General features: G+C 44.8%; 1 protein-coding gene across 3 annotated transcripts in view; it reads left to right on the plus strand.

Annotated features, from left to right (window-relative positions):
* The first annotated feature begins 7,509 nt into the window (after positions 1–7,509).
* The window catches only part of LOC142769271 (uncharacterized), a 61,331-nt gene continuing 46,927 nt past the window's right edge, over positions 7,510–21,913 (plus strand). For all 3 annotated transcript variants that reach the window (XM_075872365.1, XM_075872367.1, XM_075872366.1), the window contains exons 1-4: positions 7,510–8,489; positions 11,975–12,122; positions 13,372–13,487; positions 15,579–15,699. In XM_075872365.1, the coding sequence (XP_075728480.1) occupies positions 8,329–8,489; positions 11,975–12,122; positions 13,372–13,487; positions 15,579–15,699 (546 nt within the window). In that variant the 5' untranslated portion in view covers positions 7,510–8,328. The remainder of the gene's footprint in view (positions 8,490–11,974; positions 12,123–13,371; positions 13,488–15,578; positions 15,700–21,913) is intronic.

Consider the following 21,913-nt stretch of genomic DNA (forward strand, 5'->3'; position numbering starts at 1 on the left):
CTAAAATAAAACTTCCTTTGGGTCTAGTCGATACATATTCCCGAGGCCAAAAGTACAGCGCAAATGCACTCATTCGTCTACCAGACACACTGTCATGATTGTTAAACATTTTGGTTTAGAGCTATTGTTTATTGCACATTTATGGTAAGTTTTCTTGGGGCTTGTAGAGAAGCGATTCAGCTTGTAGAGGAACATTCAGTTTGTCAGCTACGCTCCTAGAAGCTAGCTGGTAAAAAAGCAATATAGAAATGGCCCCGGACATTTCAAAACGCGGTGGGCTCGTCTGCGCCCTGCATTTGTGGGCGGTTTATGGCTAAGCTGAGATAGGACACGTCTACGCGTCTATTTTATGCGTACTCTTATCGGCCAATGTCTGCAAAATCGGGTCGGACCACTTCTTGCAACACTGCTCCGTCTGGTCAGTGGATCGCGCCCTGTTAGGCAACGCTTGTGTTGCACGTTTCTTTTCTTCTTTGGTGTTATGTGCATTTGCGCTGTTCTTTCAGGCTCAGGACCCTGGTCGAGGTGTTAGTTATTTACCGTGATTCTGATTCAGGCCACTTGTTTCTTTTATTTTTTTTTGTAGCGGAAGCCTTGATGAACCAACTCGTTCCCACTAGCTCGCACCTCGGCGAGCCTCAAGTCGCTCTTTTTTCTTGGCCGACTGGCACACCAGTGGTACTGCACTACGATTAAAAATGGAAAACTAGCATTGGTTACCGCCAGTACGACGCAGGAAGAAGCGTGGGCAACGATGGAGCATGACCTGCGTCTAACATATGTTTATATTCACCCCATATGGCTTCCCGTGATTTGAAGGCCACTCTTCACGTTTTCAGAAGATGATGAGTGGAAGGTGCCCCGAGAACTCCTGTTGCCATGTGCGGCAGATCTGGAGAACGTCTCTCGGTGCGTACCGAGATCGACGGCTGCTCTCTGGCACCCTCACGCCGCAACCTCCAGATCTGGTTTATTAGATTTTTCGCCATAGCTGCGACGCTTCTCCGCTCGGTGCCCGGCAGGACAATAGAGAGTTTGAGAAGCTTGCGACGCGCCAAGGCGCATGCGCAAAACTCAAGCCAATCTTGGGCTCTTGCGCTAATACTGACCCAAGACCCAAAAACTCCCAAGCATTTACCCGAGGGTGAACATGGTTAAGTGCGAATACACGGGGTGATGCTATGAGGGGTATTTATTAATTCGCACTATTATATTTATTAATCACACTATGGTGCCTTTATGGTGTAATGGTTCCTGGGAATCGCAATTCGATCACACGGGGGAGTTTACGTTAACTCACTGGCGAATGCCAACGGATTTTAACTTTACTCCCCCTCATGACCCGCTCTCTACGGGAGACTGAAGGAGAAGGTGGGCGCACGTGAGAGAGGGGTGCACGCGCAGCTGCAGCGAGCGAGGAGAGCGGAGGAGCGAGCGAAGAGGGACGGGGTATAAGGCGCGTTACTGACACCGATATCAGCGTCGCGTCCGTGGCTTATTCGGTAGAGCGCCGCGCTGCGGCCCGCCAAGTCCTCTTTCTTTTAAAGATAGAGAGAAGACTGCGGACGATGCCGACGGCGGTGGATGGTTTGGGGTCCCTTATAAAGTGTATTCACACTTAAAACATTTTGGTTCAGCACTACCAAAGCTATGGGGTGTAAGAAAGCCACACAGTTGCGCATAAAAACATCATCTCATATATATTATGTGCCTCAAAGTTGACCGGGTTGACTAAAATTGGAGTTTGTTTGGTGTATGTCACGCGACATTGTTATGTGATACATTTATTGTTCGCATGTAGTTCGTACGCCGGAAATAATTTTTGTCTCTCACTCCCGGTAACTGCGTTTGCAAATCAGCATGGCAGCGTCCATGCAGAAGCAACCGCCCACGTTTCGGGCGCGTCGGGTCCTCCTTCGATTCAACAAATAAAGAGAAAAAAAAACATTGCAGTGGGAGAAGGAACGCGTCGACGGAGAAGCAGTTATGCGAGAGCCACGATAAGCGACGGAATGAAACGGGCACAAAGTGAAGTTATCTGCAGGCATGAGCACCTACCGATCTTCAGCATGCAGAGCAGCAAATCCATGCTTCAAGTTCCTGGCGTGACTGCTTGTTTTACAGTTTTACTATATTTTTTTGAGTTAACAAACCAGCCTTATCTGAAGTTAGTGTGTATAGACGATTAGGTGAGCAGATGCCGTAAAGACGGTGAGCAGAGGACATGGCGCGAATGAATAGACGGGGAGAGGCTGATCGCCTTTTCTATTCGCTTAGGAGCTCTGTATTCTCCACAGTACTGAAAGGTGAGGCACCAAGGCGCCTTGGATCACCAGCGAAACGAAGCAGACGCAGCGCAAGCCACGGCGCCATTTACCCCATGCCTCGCATAATTTAGAATTTGGCCACGGGCTGCATCCCATACGTTTTACCCAGTGCAGCCTGTGTTGGACCCACTTCTCAAACTCTTCTGATCATGTGAACGCAAAAGCAACCTAAGCAACGAAGCTCGGGGACCCAGTGTCTTGAGCCCCTAATTCTCAAACTGTTTAATGTCACTTTATCCTCTGGTGTTTTCCAACACGGCTCGGGCCGCCATGCGCCAGGAGCGAGCGAAGAAGGTTTCATTCGGTCCAGCAAAACGTGATAAAATGAGCACGGGCTAATCCCACGACGGCACGGACAGGTCTAGCTTGCATGCGCGATCACGGGCCCACTCGACAGCCAGCATTCAGTCTTCATGGCCGTGACTTCACCAGCGCATCCCACTCTTCCTTGGTGAACCTAGGGCCCAACGACCCGCACTCCCAAAGCATACGACATAAAGTAGCAGCCTCGCCACAGGCTGACCAAGAGCTATTGGGGTAAATGTCTGGATATATGCTATTCTGGTTCACCGGATTAGGGTATGAGTTAGTTTGCAGGAGTCTGAGCACCAGGAGCCTTTCTGTGACTACTCGCGCGCGCGAATATGAGGAGCGCATACCAACGAGTACTTTTCCGTGGATCCATGCGCGATCGCCAATCCCAGGCCTTTTGCACGTGTCTCATGCCCATTTATTTATGAGATCTTGCAGATGAAGGCGTGGCCCACTATAGGAAATGCAAGGGAAATGCGAAACAGACGCACACTGAGTGCTATGTGCGAGTGTGATGGTTTTTTGCTTACGTGAGGAGTATTTTTTTGCTCACGGGTATGTCACGCGTCCGGCATCCACACTCACACTACGGATGCACGAATCCCTCCCATCCCTCTCTTCAACAGCTGCGCATTACTCCCTCCACTCTTCTCTTAAGACGCCATGGAGAGGAGTGATGCCCAGGGGGGAGGGTGACCGAGCATAGGTCAGCAGACGCAGGGAGTGTCTCCTGACGTACGCTCACTTCCCCTCTTCCCTAGGCCTTCCTCCCTGCGGCGCCTCGCAGAACCTACGCAGGCTGCGTCAGCTAGCGACTTTCTTGTTCGAAAAAAAAAAACGATTGCTGGTGCTCCACAATCCTTCACTGGCCATCCATTATTATGGCAATCCTTCACTGGCTTCCCCTGAAATATAAGCACTGGATCTCTACCTTCAAAGTAGTGCTTTCGGAAGATGTTTCCTGTGGGCTATTCAACAATAAAAACTCGCAGCGTGCGTGTTAAATGAAAGTTCCAGCAACTCCCTGAAGGAAACCATGGGGCGACGCGGGACATCGCGGATGTCTCCAACGCAACAGTCACGCGATGCGTGATAACAAGCTAAGTTATAGCAATAACACGCAATGTTCACCGCAAAGGTTATATTGCAAACCGGTAAACACCTCTTAAAAACTCCCCGTGGTGCTCCGCACCACCCCAAGTTCCCCTTCGTGGAGATGGTGTAATTTTTTTCGGTCCGCTGCATAGTACCTCTATCCAACAAACTACTTTTTGCCCTGCAGAGTCAGATGATTCTAGCGCCACCACCGCGGAGGACCTCTATGACAGTAGTGGACCTTCATCATCTACACCAGATGCCACAATAGTCATAAGAACGGCTTCAGAGATGCCGCACACAGGAGGCAGTCGAGGAGTAACGGCACAGGCGATTTCTACCTCAGCATCCACAGGTAGCTGTACATTTTGTGATTTTTTGTCATGGGTCTTCACGTTTTCATGCACAGAGCTGAATTTCTGGTGGGAAACAGTTTTATTAGGAAATATTGATGAAATGTTTTTCAAAGTATACTTTTCTTGCAATAAACAAAAACTTGCAATAATAATTCATAAACTATGAGGTAGTTACTTCTGGTGAATATACAGCTGTTCACCTCTATAGCCCTTAGCGTTAGCTACGCATATAACTTGCTCTCCTGCATCATCAAAGCAATAAGTACAGGATATCTATAAACATATCATGGGTCTGCCACCTAGCACGCCTTGAGGATGATAGCAGTCTAAAGAAAGCAAACATAATGTGTCGCATTCAACTCTAAACGAAGTGGCGTCGTCTCTGACAGATTTTTAAAAAGTTTAGACTATGGCCATTTATAATCCAACATGCAGGACTCACTTGTTTCAAGAGGGAAAATAAAATAAGACAAAGTGGTTACCTGGGGTAACCTCCGTGCTCGAAAGAGTTGAAGTGTCTTATAGCGCGAAGTGTTGTAACTGCATTCGAATATACGGGTGTGTAGTAATGTCTACATAGACCGGGATGTGGCCATCCACTGCGAATGTGATAAAAATTGTCACTTTTATCATGCCCAACCACACGTCTATTGCTTCATGAATGCCTATATTATGATTTGGTGCTTTTTCCTGCTCAATAGCTTTCAATAAATTACCTTACAACCTAAACGATAGTCGCAAACATTCTACTGATTATGAGAATTTCACCCTTGTTAAGTTGATGCAAAAGGTTGTGCTTTGTCGTGAAAGAGAGAACGCGGTTATCAATAAATGTTGATAGGAATAAGCAGCAGTGATTCGTGATGAGTGCATAAAGGGCATTACCAGGTTTGGCAACGGGACAGGAAATTCCGCTATGTCCTTAATCCAGGAAATTGCTTGAGCCCTATTGATTTCGTGTTCATGCAACGGCAGTACTTGTTTCGGCGTTAGACATTGAGCGAAATATCAAGAAGCAGAGACTGGCTCGGAACACGAGGTAAGAGTGGACATAGTGTGATAGAAGGCATTTATTTGTTTTTGTTATGAGACTAATTTTAGATGTTGATATGGCGGTGGATGGAGCGATACTGACCAGACAAATATAAATAACATTGTCCATGATCGAATGGCAGTAGTGGTTATTTGCCCATAATATTAAATCGAGTAAAATACGAGTATGCTAGCAGACACAAAGAAACTATTTCGGTGCTGCAGTACACTATTTTCATGGCAGAAACAATCGGTCCAACACCTGTCAACTCACCAGGAAGCTTTCAAGCCACTTAACGGGCAAAGCTAGAGATCATGTGATGAGCTTTGCTACTATTGCTGGTGACTTCGATTTATATAGTGAAGATGATTCAGTATGATACGGCCGAGACCTTTAGAGCAGCTGGAGGCGGCATTGTGTCTGTTGCTGATCTAAAGGAGCAGCGCTCAGTCATAGAAGCTGGCGTTGAGTCTGTGGCAGAGCCTCTGTCACGGAATCCCGGTGCTATCTGAGCTCTTTTCTTGCGCACGATAAAACTTGATTGTCACTACAGCAGTGTAATCATTATATTCATCATGATCAGCCTAGCTACGCCTGCAGGACCATCGTGTTCAAGACACAGGCATCTCCCTTGTTCCGCCAGTGAGCTCGGTTCGGTGCTTGCTCCTGCCACTTTATTCCCGCATACTTCCTAATCGCATCTGCCCGCCTAACTTTTTGTCCTCCCCCCCCACCCGCTTGCAACTCTTGTAATCCAGTCTCTGATCCTTAATAACCATCGGGTATCGTGACTTCGCGCTATGTGCCCAGCCCTTCACCATTTATTGTTCGGTATTTCGAATATGATGTCCTTAAAACCCGTTTGTTCTCTAACCGAACACACCTAGTGGCTAAGGCTACTCGGCTGCTGACCCGCAAATCGCGAGATCGAATCCCGTCTTCGGCAGAAGGAGGTGAAAACGCTGCAGTTCTTTGTGCTCATATTTGAGTGCGCGTTAAATGGTTCCAGGTGGTCGAAATTTCCGGAGCCCTCCACTACGTTCTTTCTCAAACTCGAATGGCAATTTTGGGTCATTGAACCCCACATATCAATCAATCATGTTCCCTAAACCACTCTGCTCTCTTCTTTTTCTTTAATGTTACACCTATCACTTTCCTTGCCATTGCCTGTTGTGTCATTCTCAGCCTAAGTTGAACTCTCTGTGCAATCCTACAGTAGTGTAGTTAGTATTAATATAAAAGTATAACTGTAGACTGTCAAAGTGAGTGAACTTCAAAGTTTTGATATGAAATTATTTTTAGAAAATCACAGGACATCTGTAGAGCCTTCAGGAGTAGTAATGTCTCTTAATAAATACAGAGCAAATTAAAAACCGCACACCACACGACACGTACGTACGTTGCCAACTCTGTGGAGCTCAGGACATGCGACTCTTCCTGGTCATGGTTGCACACATGCAGCTACCCTGGTGCTCACTTACAGACAACTGAACGAAGGCCTGTTCCCAATGCACATGAAAACGACAGAAACTCTGAAGGTCCAGGATATCAAGAAACTCTCAGTTACTGATACAAAAGTAACTGCAACACTCTCGCGTGATGTTTTCATTACAAATGAAAACATCACGGCGCTCATACGTCACGAAAAATGAACTACCATTATCCTTACTATGTGTCACAAGTTTGATGCATATTTTCAAGGGGAGTGCGACAAACTCGAAACATTTTTATTATCATCAACACTGCTGCTGCACCTGTTTCTCCACAATTGTAGGGATATATAGTGTACTGTATGCGATATGTGCTTCGAGCGTCACATTTAGTGCTGTCTAAAACATTTCGCAGGCCACATGTCTCTAAGTACAAGCCCCGGCAGTATAGCGACTACAGCAGTGGCTATGACAACGACAGCTGCAACTGCGAATACCGCGACTACGACTACAGAAAGCGCGACTATATCGAGCGCGCCAGCAGCAACCAAGATTGCACCTACCACAAGATATGCAATCACGACTGCTACATTAACAACGAAAAGAACAACATCGACTGCAACCATGAAACCAACCTCGACAACTACTTCTACAGCAACAACAAGCACAACCACGTCCACCACGATCACTACAACGACAAGTTCCACTACAACTACCACTACCATGACTACTACAACGACAACTTCTACTACAACTACTACTACCACGACCACTACAACGACAACTTCTACTACAACTACTACTACCACGACCACTACAACGACAAGTTCTACAACAACTACTACTACCACGACGACAACAACTACAAGTTCCACTGCAACTACTACTACCACGATGACTACAGGTAAGGGACCATTTTTTATATATGTTTACACCTATCTTTTTAACTATTTTTTCCCAAGAAAGGTGTCGCACAAACGCAATCATTTCAAACAGCTATTGGTATGTGCAGCAGTACGCATGCGAGCTTTATTGAATTGTTCACTGTTGTTTCGGCGGCAATATGGACGGCATTGTTAAGCGACTTCTGAAATGCGTTACATGTCGTTATCGATAAAAGATGGTATCTTAGTTTTGACTTTTTAGTCATATAGTTGTGCGCTTTCAAGCGACTGTTACGATAAATGACTGAATTCTTTGTCCTCTGCTGTACAGCTTGGAAGTACGTGTAGCTAGAGGTTAAAATGTTTCATAACGCATTCTATTTAGTTGACTCGAAGCTACAGGTAAGCCACCATCTAACTTTTTGTACTTATGCGGTTCCATTTACCTTTTCACTCCAAAGGCTCCATCTATTTATTGTCAATTTTCAGTCTCTTGGATAGCAGACATTGCAGGTTTTCGACGCCTCACGCCACTTCCGGAACATGCTACCTTTAAACAAGCAGAAATGCCGTGTGTTTAATGCCCGTATGGCATCAGAACACCGCAATTGTCACTGTGTGTTGTCCATATGACGTCGCAAGTCTCGGTGGTCTGGCGTCATCATGGCGTCTTAAGGTGAATTGATTGCGCAATGAGTATCATTCGCATCGCTAGTGTTGACTACAACAACATCGATGCTCACTTTGTGTCTCATGACATACCTTAGCCTTTCACCCTGATAACGAGAACAGGTAATAGATAAACGAAACAGTTATCCTCTAATTCATTTTTACCCACTCCCAGTGAAGCTGATAATCTGCACCGTAAGCGAGACAGCGATCTCAGCAGACATGTACCCGGACGCCGAGTATTGTGACTACCTCTTTTACACTAGCGTGTTTGCATCAAGTGGCCACATTGAAGCAGCAAAGGACCCCGTCAGCTGGGATGTCTTCCAGAGGAGGGGCCCAAAGTATAAGCTTGTGCAGCTGGGAATTTCTTTCGACTTTCAGTAAGTCACAAACATCGTATATACTTGAAGTCATACAGACTGAGAATATATTATGCTGTTACTAGATGCACCTTTCAGTTAACACAGAGGAAAACGGTGGGAAACTTGCTTTGGGACGTACGTTCATTGTTGTCATAAAAGACAGACGCTGGTAGCAGTCGATGCACGATAACGTTGTTCCTAAATGTAACTTTATTTCAGTGATGCTCCTTAGAAGTAATACTCCTACTTCATTTTGTTTATTACTAAATTCCGCTTCTTTTGTAAATGAAACTTTTTTTCTCTCCTAAGCATATCGTATCTGGTGATTTTCTCGAGCAATATGACACTACAATTGGGCTACGATTTCTCATATCGTTACCCGTGATTCTGGTAGTCATTTGTGCGCTTGAAGATTGATTGATATGTGGGGTTTAACGTCCCAAAACCACTATATGATTATGAGAGACGCCGTAGTGGAGGGCTCCGGAAATTTAGACCACCTGGGGTTCTTTAACGTGCACCCAAATCTGAGCACACGGGCCTACAGCATTTCCGCCTCCATCGGAAATGCAGCTGCCGCAGCCGGGATTCGAACCCGCGCCCTGCGGGTCAGCAGCCGAGTACCTTAGTCACTAGACCACCGTGGCGGGGCATGCGCTTGAAGAACGAAGGAACAAAAAAAAAAATACGACCAAACGGTACAACTCCCACTTGCTTTGCTATCATGTAACGTACCACTCTGCTAAGGTGAGACATTGTCACTTTCTGGATATTGTTTTCATCGTAAAAAAAAACAAGTAAAATGCGCGCAGACAAGATGTGGAGTGTGATGGAGGAAATTTCATGTATTTTCGCGCAATATTCAAGCATTGGTAATCAGATCAATATGACATATTTGCGCTTGTTCACAATACGAAACATGCCAACAAAACCAGGCCGAATCAACTAAGCGTTGTTTTAGTAGGGTGCAACAGTTGTCAGCCGATAGGGTAATGAGTTAACAGAGCTGCTCTGTGTTGAACAGATCTTCCGGAAGACCTTTAAATGAAAACGCGCGAACGAGCCTCTTCCGCATGCAGAAATTTCAGTGTCTGTGATGGCGTCGTTCATCGTGAGGAAAACTTCGGTGTTTTCCGAGAACAAAAGTTGAGGCAAAAGCAAATAGAGTGATAGAACCATAAGTATATAAATAACAACAATTTGCATCAGCGAGAAAATATTTTACCAGTACTAAAAATTGTGCCCCCCCCCTCCACAAAAATTCAATGAAATTGTCATATTGTTTCACAGCTTGGCATAGTGCAATAATATGCTGTGTGGGAAAAATCCGAACTCTACCTGGCGTCAAAACGTGAATTGTTAAGTGAGTACGTCTTTATTTGATTTGATTGATATGTGGGATTTAACGTCCCAAAACCACCATATGATTATGAAAGACGCCGTAGTGTAGGGCTCCGGAAATTTCGACCACCTGGGGTTTTTTAACGTGCACCCAAATCTGAGCACACGGGCCTACAACATTTCCGCCTCCATCGGAAATGCAGCCGCCACAGCCGGGATACGAACCCGCGACCTGCGGGTCAGTAGCCGAGTACCTTAGCCACTAGACCACCGCGGCGGGGCGGAGTACGTGTTTTAAGGAGGACGCATTTCAGAATGCTCTCGCATATTGGGCCGCCATCATCACCAACAGAATCAACATATTGTGCAGTGGCACAGCTGCAGGCGATGCCACCCAGAGTAGTAATTAGTACTTTGCATTGGACTGTTTTTCATGATTCGCGATTGCTCTTCTCTGCACTTCGTACTTGCCTAAGTAATGACGGCATCTGTCACACCTCAAGCGCAGCCGTGGTCCTAGTTCAAGGTGCTGGGAATTGTCCATTATGAGTATTTATATCAAGAAAGCCACCTTGGCATTTTGAACGTCGTAGCGTACTGAACCTCACTCGAACAGGCTCTTTGCGGTAAGTGACCAGGAGGCATTAGTAGTTCAAACTGCTTGATAGAAAAGCTAACTTCATAATTCTGAATAGGATGCACTCACACAAGAAACAAATACGGATTCTTGAGCTCTTCGCGACTACAGTAAAAGCCAAATAGTCTGGTTTTCAAGGGATCAGGAAAAAGATACTGAAATGAGCCGAATGCCAAATTACTGAAAGCAACAAAAAACAATAAACAGGTGTGCATTCCTTCAATGCACGTAGGTTTTCTTGGTGAACCTGTAAATCGTGCACTAATTTTGCATATGAGCTCAGTATAAGGCACGAATCTCATCATTCACGACTTTGTGGACGTGGCATGAAGCCCCCATGTCTGAAGCATAAACCAGGTCTGAAGAACACTTCATCGTGTACTGTTACCACAAAAACACCGCGGATACGCAACAAAAGATTTAAGCTGAAAAAAAAAGGTGAGTGACTTATAATTTATGCTTGCTCCATGGCCTGTACGTTACATAGCTATTGGGCAATTCATCATGCGGACCGCTACTCATCTACTTGCGTTCCATTCTTTACCAACTAGCGCAGATTACGACGCTAATATCTTGATGTTCAGAAGTTCGCAGTATATAAATGTATTGTTTAATTGAACCCGACGTGCCCCACGGAAAATATCAGGTTCAAACCAACGGCAGTTTCGGCTATTAGCGAATGCATTCGCGCTTCGTTACTTCACACAAAATCACGCTTCGTGCATGCCGTGCTGCGTGGATCGTCTCTTTTAACCGGCTTGTTCAATTAGACCTAATTAAAGAAAGTTTATACCATTAAAAATACAATTCCTTAGCGCTACCCACGAATATGTCCGTGTTATGCTGTTTTTTGTATTATAAGGGGTTTTGAATAAACGAGCTTTTGCTTATTACGTGCAGGCACTTTAGAGTTTAAAACGGCGAATGTTTGGCGCACTAATTTTTATTTCCTTGTGGCATTGCTGAGCTCTGGAGTGAAAAGCGCAGCAACGCTAAAGGTCAGAAAGCACTGCTAGTAGGGCCCACTTACGCTTTTGCGTTCTCTTGCTGAAGGTGCAGTTCAAGCGCCTTCAAAAGTTTTTTCTAAACACATACGAGTTTTTTCGAGTGACACTGATTGCAAGTGCCCTTTATTATCCCGCCATTTCAATGAGTAATATAATATTCATCAGGAATACGTGCAATTTTTTTTACGAAAGACTTCACAGCAAGAGCTTTTTTCTGCATATGTGTCATTGTACTGAATTTAAAAAAAGGTACTGCTCTATTTTGTTTTTGTTTTTTGGTTGGCGTGATACCGTTGCCAAAAACATATCGAATGACGACAATACTTGAATTAGGTTTCTAGGAGAAGCCTTCACGAAACAACTATTTTTTTGAATAAGTACCCTAAGGAGCAATTTATTCCAAATTACCTTTACTTCATGTGAACATTCGCCTGAAAATCTTTTACTTCGTGTAAACACCCCAGTATGCTGAGGTGGTTTCTGTAATCGCCGTATTACAATTTCAACTTACAATGCAGGAATGTAACGCCGAATGGTTTGGACAGTGCCTTCAGTGACCTTGACGCACTACGGAAGAAAGGCATCAGGCACTACGGGCTTCTCACCGTTCTTTCGTTTCAAAAGGACTTCCGGCACACAGTTAGGAGCACCAAGGGTGTGCTTCAGGTAGGTAGGTAGGTAGGTAGGTAGGTAGGTAGGTAGGTAGGTAGGTAGGTAGGTAGGTAGGTAGGTAGGTAGGTAGGTAGGTAGGTAGGTAGGTAGGAAGAAAGGAAGGAAGGAAGGAAGGAAGGAAGAAAGGAAGGAAGGAAGGAAGGAAGGAAGGAAGGAAGGATATTCTAACTGCTAGAGGCAACCAACAAGTACTAACAATATAAAACATTTTGGAAACACGCACCTGACTGCAGCACCCTGCAAGAGAGGCCGCACACACATTTTTTCTGTCTCTTTCTTATCTTTTTGTCATCATTCTTTTTTCCGGGCTTTGCTGGGCGCCTGACGATGCCATACGAAAAACGCAAGAGGACAAGCTGGGCCTCCAAAGCACTGCGCGCTCAGTAAGAACGTAGAGGCCGCCGTCTGAGATTCTCTAGGGTCGCCACAGTGATGCGGTCTCATAAGGAGTTTTCCATAATGATTTGAACATCAAAAATGAGGCATTGTTTTGCAAACTACCAATCCAGAATATTTTAGTTTGAGTAACGGTTGATGTTCTTGAAATTTTAATGAATGATTACTGGAGAGGCAAATTTACAGTAAACTGCTGTCATTAAAAAGTACGTCAGGGGCACTTGTGACACCTACTTTTTGCTTAAACTCTGAATGGACGCTGACAAAAAGAGAGTTTTAGTAACCAAATACAAAAATCTCCAAGTGAGGGAGAGTGGAATGACGCCATGTGATTTTGTTGTATTCCGAATTCACGTTCTATAGCAGCAGAAAGGATTCTTAGCGCAAAAAAATACATTAGTAAGCTTGATAAAGGCAAACGTCTACCTCGTCTTGTGTTTTTTTTTGTCAAATAATTCATTATCTTGTTCTAGTAACAGCGCACACGCTATCACTGCGACAATAACTAGAAACATTTTATGAGTGGTCTTGTTAAGACAATGTTAATGTGCTCAAATAGGCACCATTTATCAAGTCGCCGTGCTGCTTATCATTGCTGTGCGCTTGAAGTGTGGTTCGCATGGTGATCGAGTTTCAGAGGTGAACTGGTGCAAATACCATCACCATCACGGCACCGCAAGTCTATGCATTGAAAATGCTAGCAGCCGTGTGTTTCGATTTTTGATGCACGTTAATTCAACCAATGTGTTCAAAATTTTCCTATCTTCACACTACTGCGTTAGTCACAATGATATTGTTTTTGACGTATAACTATAATTATAAAACTCACTATTTTGTGATGTTCCAGAAAATGAAAGAGATACAGCATGAAGAGACAGCGAAGCTCGTCCTGGCTATTGGCACCTACGACTTCGCTAATATATATAGATTGAAGATGAAACAAGGATTCCGTGACGCAGTTAAGTAAGTAGTTAAAGCGTCCACTATCTCACTTTTATCTTACCCTGAAGATTGAGTCAGATTGAGAAGGCATGCAGGTCAACCGGAAAAGACTAATTGCTAACTTGTACCTTTTTCTCCATTGAGCTATTACACGAAACAGCCAACATGAAGCCACATTTCAACTATGCAGCAAACAGCCTGGCTTCAACAATAATGTTACTTACTGCCTTAGGTTTCCCGGTCTTGTAATTGCTCCTTTCTTTCGAGAGCCATCTTCTGTTGAATACACCTGCGAAAATGAGACACATCGGTGGGTCTAACTGAAGCAGCTACAAATAAATATATTTCTCCAAGCAACGCGAAAAAATATGTGAAAAGCATCATTATTAAACTGATCTTGAGATGATTGGTGAATGCTTTGGATAAGTAATCACCTCACTGTTATCCTATAAACTCGCTCTTTCGCACACTAATATATATTAGTGAGTCCTTACCACAGCCGAAACTCTTTTTCCGCGACATTCCAAAAACGTGCCAATATTCCCTACAATGTTCGGTTATTACTGGCTATTTGCCTAAGGGAGTTTTTTGTAAATGAACGCTTACTGTCAGCGTTCAGAGCCGGCAACTTGACCAGCCCGCCGAAAAATGCTGGCCTGATAGGCTTGATGTCACTCATGAAAAGAACTTAGGTAAAACAATAGGTTGGCTAGTTTCACTCGCAAATAACTTTGTGCTCGCAGAACTACAGCGTGATAGTTCCAAAGCTAAGAATTTCGAACGTTGCCTCGGCAGTGTAAATTCACGGTAGACAATGCTGATAGCCAGCCAACGAGGACACATAGCAGGGCAGTCTCCGCTCGCGCTGTAGTACCGAAGTACCACCCGAGAGATAACTTCAGTATTGTGCTTCGGAACACTCATATTGAACAGATTTTTGTTATTTGTTTTACAGAAAGCTTGAATGCACAATCGCACTTGCGTAACCAGCGTTGAGTCTTGCATCACTCGTTGACAAAAAACTCTGCAAATGCACCTTATTGCACTCTTCTTGATTAAGAGTCACATCACGACTTTGTAGCGGTAGAAATGTAATTACTTTGTTTTGAATGCAGATGCAGCAGTTTTCGCTTCATCACACCTCTACGAATACGTTTGTAAGACTAGCATACTTCTGGAGGAAATTCCGTCCACAACCTTTATCAGGCCCATACCTGTACAACCGTCCTTTCCTGCCACTTCATTTCAAATTTTGCTAGGTGAGGAGTGTTTTACCAAAAATAATGAATGGAAATTGGTGATTTTCCAACAAGCCAGAACCTTCGGCAGGTGTGCTTTCGAAAAAATAAATAAATCGCTACTTGCCTCATTTCAGGAAATATTTATGGTTGGCGTGCCTCCGCGTAACTCACACCAGTCATTTTTCGCAGTAGTGGTTAAGCTCTTTACGAAAGTTATGCGGAAACAGCATTCTTTCGAATGAAACAGCATTCGAAACTATGACATTAAACTCCCTGTCACGATAGTGCGTACAGGAAGAACAATGCATGCCCTCTTTTTTGTAAAAGGAAACGTGCGAGCGCATGGTCTCCCCTCCATCGCGGCTCAGTAAAACACCACCAACGAGAGCTGAAGAAAGCATGTACACTTAAGACCGGCACCACTGGTTGCGAGACGACAGCGGGAACTTAAACTAGCATTGCTTGTACATTGGCCATGACTCGCTGTTGTTGTTTTTTGCCAATCCCTGACGACTGGAGCGGAAGTGATTTTCGTAGCTGTCGTTTGATGACACTGTAGGCAACTGCCACCGAGCGCAGACCACGAGCTCGCATGTTACCTTTCATAAAGGATGATAGTTTACAACAGGCGCAGAGTGTTACCTTAGGCAGGAAAACATGCAGAAAGCGTGCGCATTCCGACCTTTGGCAATCTTCAGGTGATCTACTGACTTGATGCGAGATGAACTTTCCGATTAAGAATATAGATTAGTGGCATATTGTTTGTTAGATATGACCTCAGCTGTGCAAATGTAACCAATTCAATCTATTTCTAAACGAACTATCACGAACAATGCTTCAACGATTCATGGTCAGTGTTTCCTCACTGCAGAAATTTGGAGGCAAATATCGTCATATTGATTGCTTCGGCGGGATGGATCAGTCCCCAGGGTGCCTGCGTCGCCGCACCGCCCAATCCAGTCAAAAGTTTTAACCAACAATACTTCGACCTGGTGAGTTGTCTCATTGCACGCAAGAGTGGTGACTTTTGACGAATTCGTTTGTACCGTTGCATCGAAGACTGTCGGCACGTGACGTAGCGGTACATTATGCAATGACGTATGCTATGCATGTCATGCGACCAAGAAATCCTTTTTGGCTTTCTCAATGTATGAGCTCTAGGATAGGACAATGAACGTGTCTTAGCTCCTATGCCAAAAAAATATTCAAAGTTGTGAGCTGGTGCTACTGTTGGCACCACGTGCCACTTGCACATGCCACTCATTTCGTGCAATATCTACATCAGCCTTTATGTGCCCAATCGAGGACCTGAGGTTGTTGTGAAGTATATGGGTAACGAGCTCGCATAATAAACAAAACAATAGCTGTGTGACCAGATATGTGCTAGCACGTCGTCTAACGGTAGACTTATGGTGTTCATCTTCTTTCACAAATGCACGGCTAGATGTTTTGGATCCTGACCCCCCGCTAATCTCCCACTCGGCCTATCACGACGTTACACTACTTTCCTTGCCCATTATTGGCATGAAGTGGTATTCTCAAAGGCACTATTTTTGGCATGAAACGGCATTCCCTATTCACTTCCTAATAAAGTGACTGACAGCCCGTTATGTGAAATATGCGAACGCAGCGAAACAGTCGAGCACTTTCTTAGCGACTTCACCCGCTTCAACTGTGAAAGAGCGAGCCTCTCAAGCGCCCTAGGACAGCTGGACAACCACCGCCTGACAGAGAATAAAATACTGGGGCCCTTGGTCTACTCGATCTACGTCATGAGCTGCTCTGAAGTCGTTGTGGAGCGTTTCGCAAGTAACGGGACTCACAGACAAACTGTGACTGTTGGCTGACAGCTTTGCTTCCAATAGTGCTCAAATAGTGCTCCAGTGACATCGTTGGCTCTACTGTCACCAACTCTTGTTCTTCCCTTTCACTCTTTTACACCCCTTCTACCCTTCCAAAGCACAGGATAGCAAACCGGAACCTTATTCTGGTGAACCTCCCCGTCTTTCTTTTATTTTTTCTCTCTTAGTCCCTGAAGCATAACCTGGCTCATACATGACACAACAGAAGCATCGTCGGCTGTAACGGTTATTGGAGATGTCGAGTATGAGATGACGTCAGTGTACCATAATTCTAAGGAATCTAAGGAATGCTTCCTGTGGGTGCTCGGAAATGGACAGCAGAGCCATCACGAGTGTCACTCGTCACTGAGGCGCAATAGTAACGCTACTGCGGCCTGTATGGGAACGTGCCACTGCGCAGATTGTTTTCAAGGCGGGGTCCGTGCACAGTAAAAATTTTTGCACCCAAAAGGGTGTAAAAAGGGTGCTTGTACGAGAAAACAGCCTTTGCAACACTCTTTAACACCCATAAATGGTCGATTGAAAAAAAAGCACCCCTTTGTTTCGGTGCTTGCCTCAATAGCACCCTAAAATGGGCTCTAAGGGTGCTTTTGTGCATGAGAAGGGTGTAGGTGCCGATTCATCAGATGGAAAATGCAGCATAAGAACACATAATTATAATATTCGGGATTTTACGTTTCAAAAACCTCGATATGAATATGAGGGTCGTCGTAGTGGAAAGCTGCGGAGATTTTCACCATTTGGTGTTCTTTAATGAGCGCTCATATCGCACAGTGCAAAGGCTTCTACCTTTTCGCCTCCACCTTAATTCGACTGCCACGGCCGGCATCGAACCCGCGACCTTCGGATTGGCGGCCGAGCAGCGCAGCTACTGCACGAATATGTGGACCTTGCGTTAAATGACGGCCTAATTGACTTAGAATGTGTGAAGGTGCTCTCCGAATACAGCAGAATGTCAGCAGAAGCAAATCGCGTTTCATCTGTAATGGCAATCAACTGCAATCCATGTTACGAAAGCTTTCTTTAGCGTTGGTTATAAGCTGCATGTTTGCTATAGATTATATACACACAAATAATGTTCGCCCGAGTATGGGTGTGTGTGCGTGTAAGCGCGATTGTGTGTACACCCGTGCATGTGTGCGTGCGCGTGTATGTGCGAGTCCGTGCTTGTGTTAAGCGTGCCTGTGCACATGTGTACGCCCATGCATGCGTGCGTTTACGGTCGCGTGTGTGTGTGGCCGTATGTGTGTATACGTGTATGTGTGTGCGCCTGTGAATAAGTATGCGTGTGTATCAGCCCATGCGCCCTCGAATTTCGTGTGTGTGTGTGTGTGCGGGGGGGGGAGGCACTGCTTGTTATTGTTTGAGGTCCCGCACCTGTTCAGACTGGGAGTCTATAAGGGAGGTGGCTTAAGGAATGGCGGTTGTCAACGCACTGTACATGGACTATTCAGTACATGGAAAACAGCTGCACATTTTCGTACCTGATCGTTGCTTACGAACTTGCTGTGGTAGCTGATTAGGTCCGCTGAGGTGCTTCTACGCTCGGAAACGTGCGTTATGATTAATTCCCACGGAAAGCTGTCACTGCACTTATGCACAACCATCGTTTATATTAACAACGTTTAACAAGAACGTGCCCTGCCTTTGTTACAGGTGCTTAGCTAGCTCATTGGGTAACCATATGAAATTATGTGCTGATCATGTGGTCAGCAAAAAGTTTGTTATAACAGCCTCGGCACGTTTCGTGGTGCGTGACAAGCCTTCTAAACATCCGCGACTGTGGATTAATTTGTTCCAGCTTCGACTACGCATTTAGTGTTTGCGGCACCATACGAGGAAGTGCCAAGCACAGACAATGCAAAAAGAAATTCCTCTGGAAAAAGGTGTAGCGATGCTCTCCCGCTAATGCCACCGAGGACGAAATAATTATTGTTTCTGGCCATTCCATGGTGCACTTTGTTTTCCGCAAGTTTTGCTTCACTATTTTTCGCCCACTGAAATCGCATTCCGTCAAAATACTCCAAGAACCCGAGGCTGGTAAATAACCTGCGTCGCTGTGCGGCTGGCTGGAAGGAGAGTTGCCATTTACAAGGAGTCATTCCGCGAGGAACGGCCGTCCGCCCGCCGTATGCGCCATAGCGTTTGCTCTTCGGCGCCGTCCTGGCGGGTTTCCCGCTCCTCCCCCCCCACCCCCCCCGCTCACCCCGGCCAGCGTTGCTCCCACAACGGCGGCGTAGATAAGCGAATAGTTGCGTCACCGAACACCTGCGTCGACAGCTGCGGCGCCGCCGCGGGGCTTTTGCCGCCGCCAGTGCCTCCTCCTTCTCACTCTCAACGTCGCTCTCTCCGTCTCATCGTCTTTCAAATGCGTTGCGTTGGTCTGGGGTCTTGGTCGCTGTGTGTGTTCTAGCGAACAGGCGCATATTCAACGGTGGTCACGCATGACACCGTGTTCGAAGTGACGCTCGGATTAAGGAATATTCATGGAGTGGCGGACACGGACAACGTGGGCCTGTTAACGGTGAGTGTACTGTTTTCGTAAATAGTAATCATACAGCGCTAGCTGGGCGCCTGCAGCAGCTCTGCCGAAGTAGGCTGCCAGCCATTTACAACAGCATGCGTTCGCGGGCCTGTTGCAGATGCCCGATTAAACGTGTGACTTAACGAGTTCACACTGCTATGCGCGATGTTGTGTAAGTACCTGCATCACTCATACAGTGAGTGATGTGATCACTTAACAAGGGCGGGATTAGTTGCTGATCGCACATTGTCTCTACACTGCACAAAGTGATTGATATTGTTTTAAGATGTGCTTTGGGCTACATCGTAATAACATTTCTATTAATACTCAAATGTGCAACGTGCTTCTGTAGGTGTAAGCGCAAAAAAAGAAAGAAAAAGCAAAAATTATGTACAGAGGCGCACTGTACGAAATGGCTTTTTTTTTCCTTAAAGACGGTATAGTTGGAGGTGCTGATATGCCGCGACGCTCCCAGCACGTGCGCCTCGGTCTTTTAAGCTATTTAGGACAAGTGCCACCAGCAACAAGGAAAGATCTAGCAGACTTCCGAAGGCGCGTTGTTGTGGCCATCGCCGTGCGTTGTTTTCCCTCGTTTCTGTTTGCTCTTTTCGTGCCTCGCTTTCATCTGCGATAATGTTCGGCGTTATAACAGAATCGACAGAGTATACGTGACTGTTGGAGCTATGTGCGGTAGCTCTAGCATAAGCCATGGCTGCTGCAACGTAGTCGGCGTCCGCGCGCGTTGGTGTCGTTCGAGCGCTCTTACTTGCGTGATTGTGTTTAACGGAGTATTTAGGCACGGGTTACGTTTGTAAATCCCGTAGTCAATAATCGCTAATAGCGTGCCCCTGATTGCCATCACAGGATGGGCTTGGTTGTCGAAATATGCCAGACGCTTTTTCTGAAAGCAAGCTTTGAATTTTTTTTAAAAAAAGAAGTACTTTCATACGTGCAAGACAGTGCCTATTGCAGGCCCGCAACTCTTTAAAAACTGGACGAGCTATCACATCTTTTATCAAATTACAATGAATTAAGATGATTGAATTATAGATGACGAATTTCTGTGCTAGATTAGGTGCACAAAACACATGTTCGCAGCCCTACGTCTAGAAAGCAGGCAAATAGGAAGCACAGCGTCAAATTTGGATTAGATTTCATTGACGGAGCGTCTTGTGAGAGTAGAAAGAACGAGAAAATTGTTCATTTTTGATGCCCTTATAGAGGAAGTCAGAATTGCACTGATTGGTGACTCGTAACAATTCCTCAGATTGTTAGAGGCGTGATTAAAGTCAGTAAATCTTTTACTTTTTTTGCAGACCTCTTCGCTAGTGCCACGCCCAAGATCATTTGTTCTCATGTAAAAGAGAAAGCAGAGATGTCTTCACTGTTTGTACATGAAGAGGTAAGTTTCTTGTGCATTTTGATTATTGTTACATGTTCTGAACGTTATACTTTAGGAATTGTTTTTCACACTGGCTCACTACCCTAAAAGAATTTGATTCTTAGGTGAGTTCAGGCTTTCGTAAGTGCCATTTTTGAGCTGTAGTCTTACACTTCACCTCATTTCGGGAATTTGCTGTATGCTGGAAAACTCTTATCTTTATCATACGAAATTATTGGAATGTATGGGTTGTATGCTTCGAGTTCAGTGTAATGTCAATTACACGCCATTTCGAAGGATACACACTACACATTCTTTATATATGGTGCTGCCAAAACAGCACGAACATCCTTTTATGAGAAGTCATATTTGCTCTTATTACAGGATGAGAGGGTGCCGCTGACGTCCTGCGTAGTCTACCCCCCGGCCCCAGCCTAGAGCAAGCCTACTTCCTGAACCTCCACATGGATAACCGAAAAATCTTCCGTGTCAGTAATGATGAAGAAGGAGTGACATCACTGATGAGTTGATTTTTTTTATTTTCAACATTGTCTACGGCCGCAAGGCCTTTAACATCCACCGTGATTGAGCGGCTTTTTCTCGGCGTGAGTTTGGAGTTTATCAAAGAAGTTGTTCAGGCAGTACGAAGCTGAAAATTTTATTGTCACAATGCCTGAACAACTTTTTCTAGTGTGGTCATGGTAGATGAACAAACATTGTTATTTGTGTAAGTTATTTTGCTTAAATATAGCTGGACCATTCCATGCCAAACGTCCCAGCCACTTTGGTGACCATCTGAATTGTATTTGAAAAAAAAAAGTGCTGACTTACTGCGTTGAAAACAGTGAACTGCTAGAATATTTCAGCGAGAAAAAAAGTTTTGTTCATGTGGCTGGCTTATAACTTCCGAACATATGCCGTCTATGTGCTGTTTGGGGAAAATTTCGTTTTAGAACTACCGCTTATTTTTTCTAAAGCAAATTCGATCTACCTGTTAAGTAAATGTGCTTCTGTAAGGTATTTGAAGCTCAATAATAATAGTGCAATTTTTTTGCCACATTCGCTTCCAAGCATAAAGCCAAAATGTGTTATGTTTACATTTTTAATTGCAATATTGCACTTTGTATGAATATCTGAGCAGTGAATACTTACTCCACACAAGGTATATTTTGAGGAAAAAATATCTTTAGACCTCTCAAGCTGCTGAAATATACGAGAAAATATCACGAATTTCCCAAAATTGTGATTTTTGTCCGTATTGAGATGCAATTTGCTCCATGTTGTGATACAATGAAAACTCATCATTATACCTAAATTGTAAGAAAATGAAATTTTTTATGTAATAAAAATCTTATCGCAAAAAGGACAGTAAAGAGAGCTGTCAACTGAATTTTATTGAAGGTGCTACGAGCGTTTTTATACTGAGCACAAGACCAGGG

The sequence above is a fragment of the Rhipicephalus microplus genome, chromosome 8 (assembly GCF_043290135.1).
Source record: "Rhipicephalus microplus isolate Deutch F79 chromosome 8, USDA_Rmic, whole genome shotgun sequence".
NCBI classification, from domain to species: Eukaryota; Metazoa; Arthropoda; class Arachnida; order Ixodida; family Ixodidae; genus Rhipicephalus; species Rhipicephalus microplus.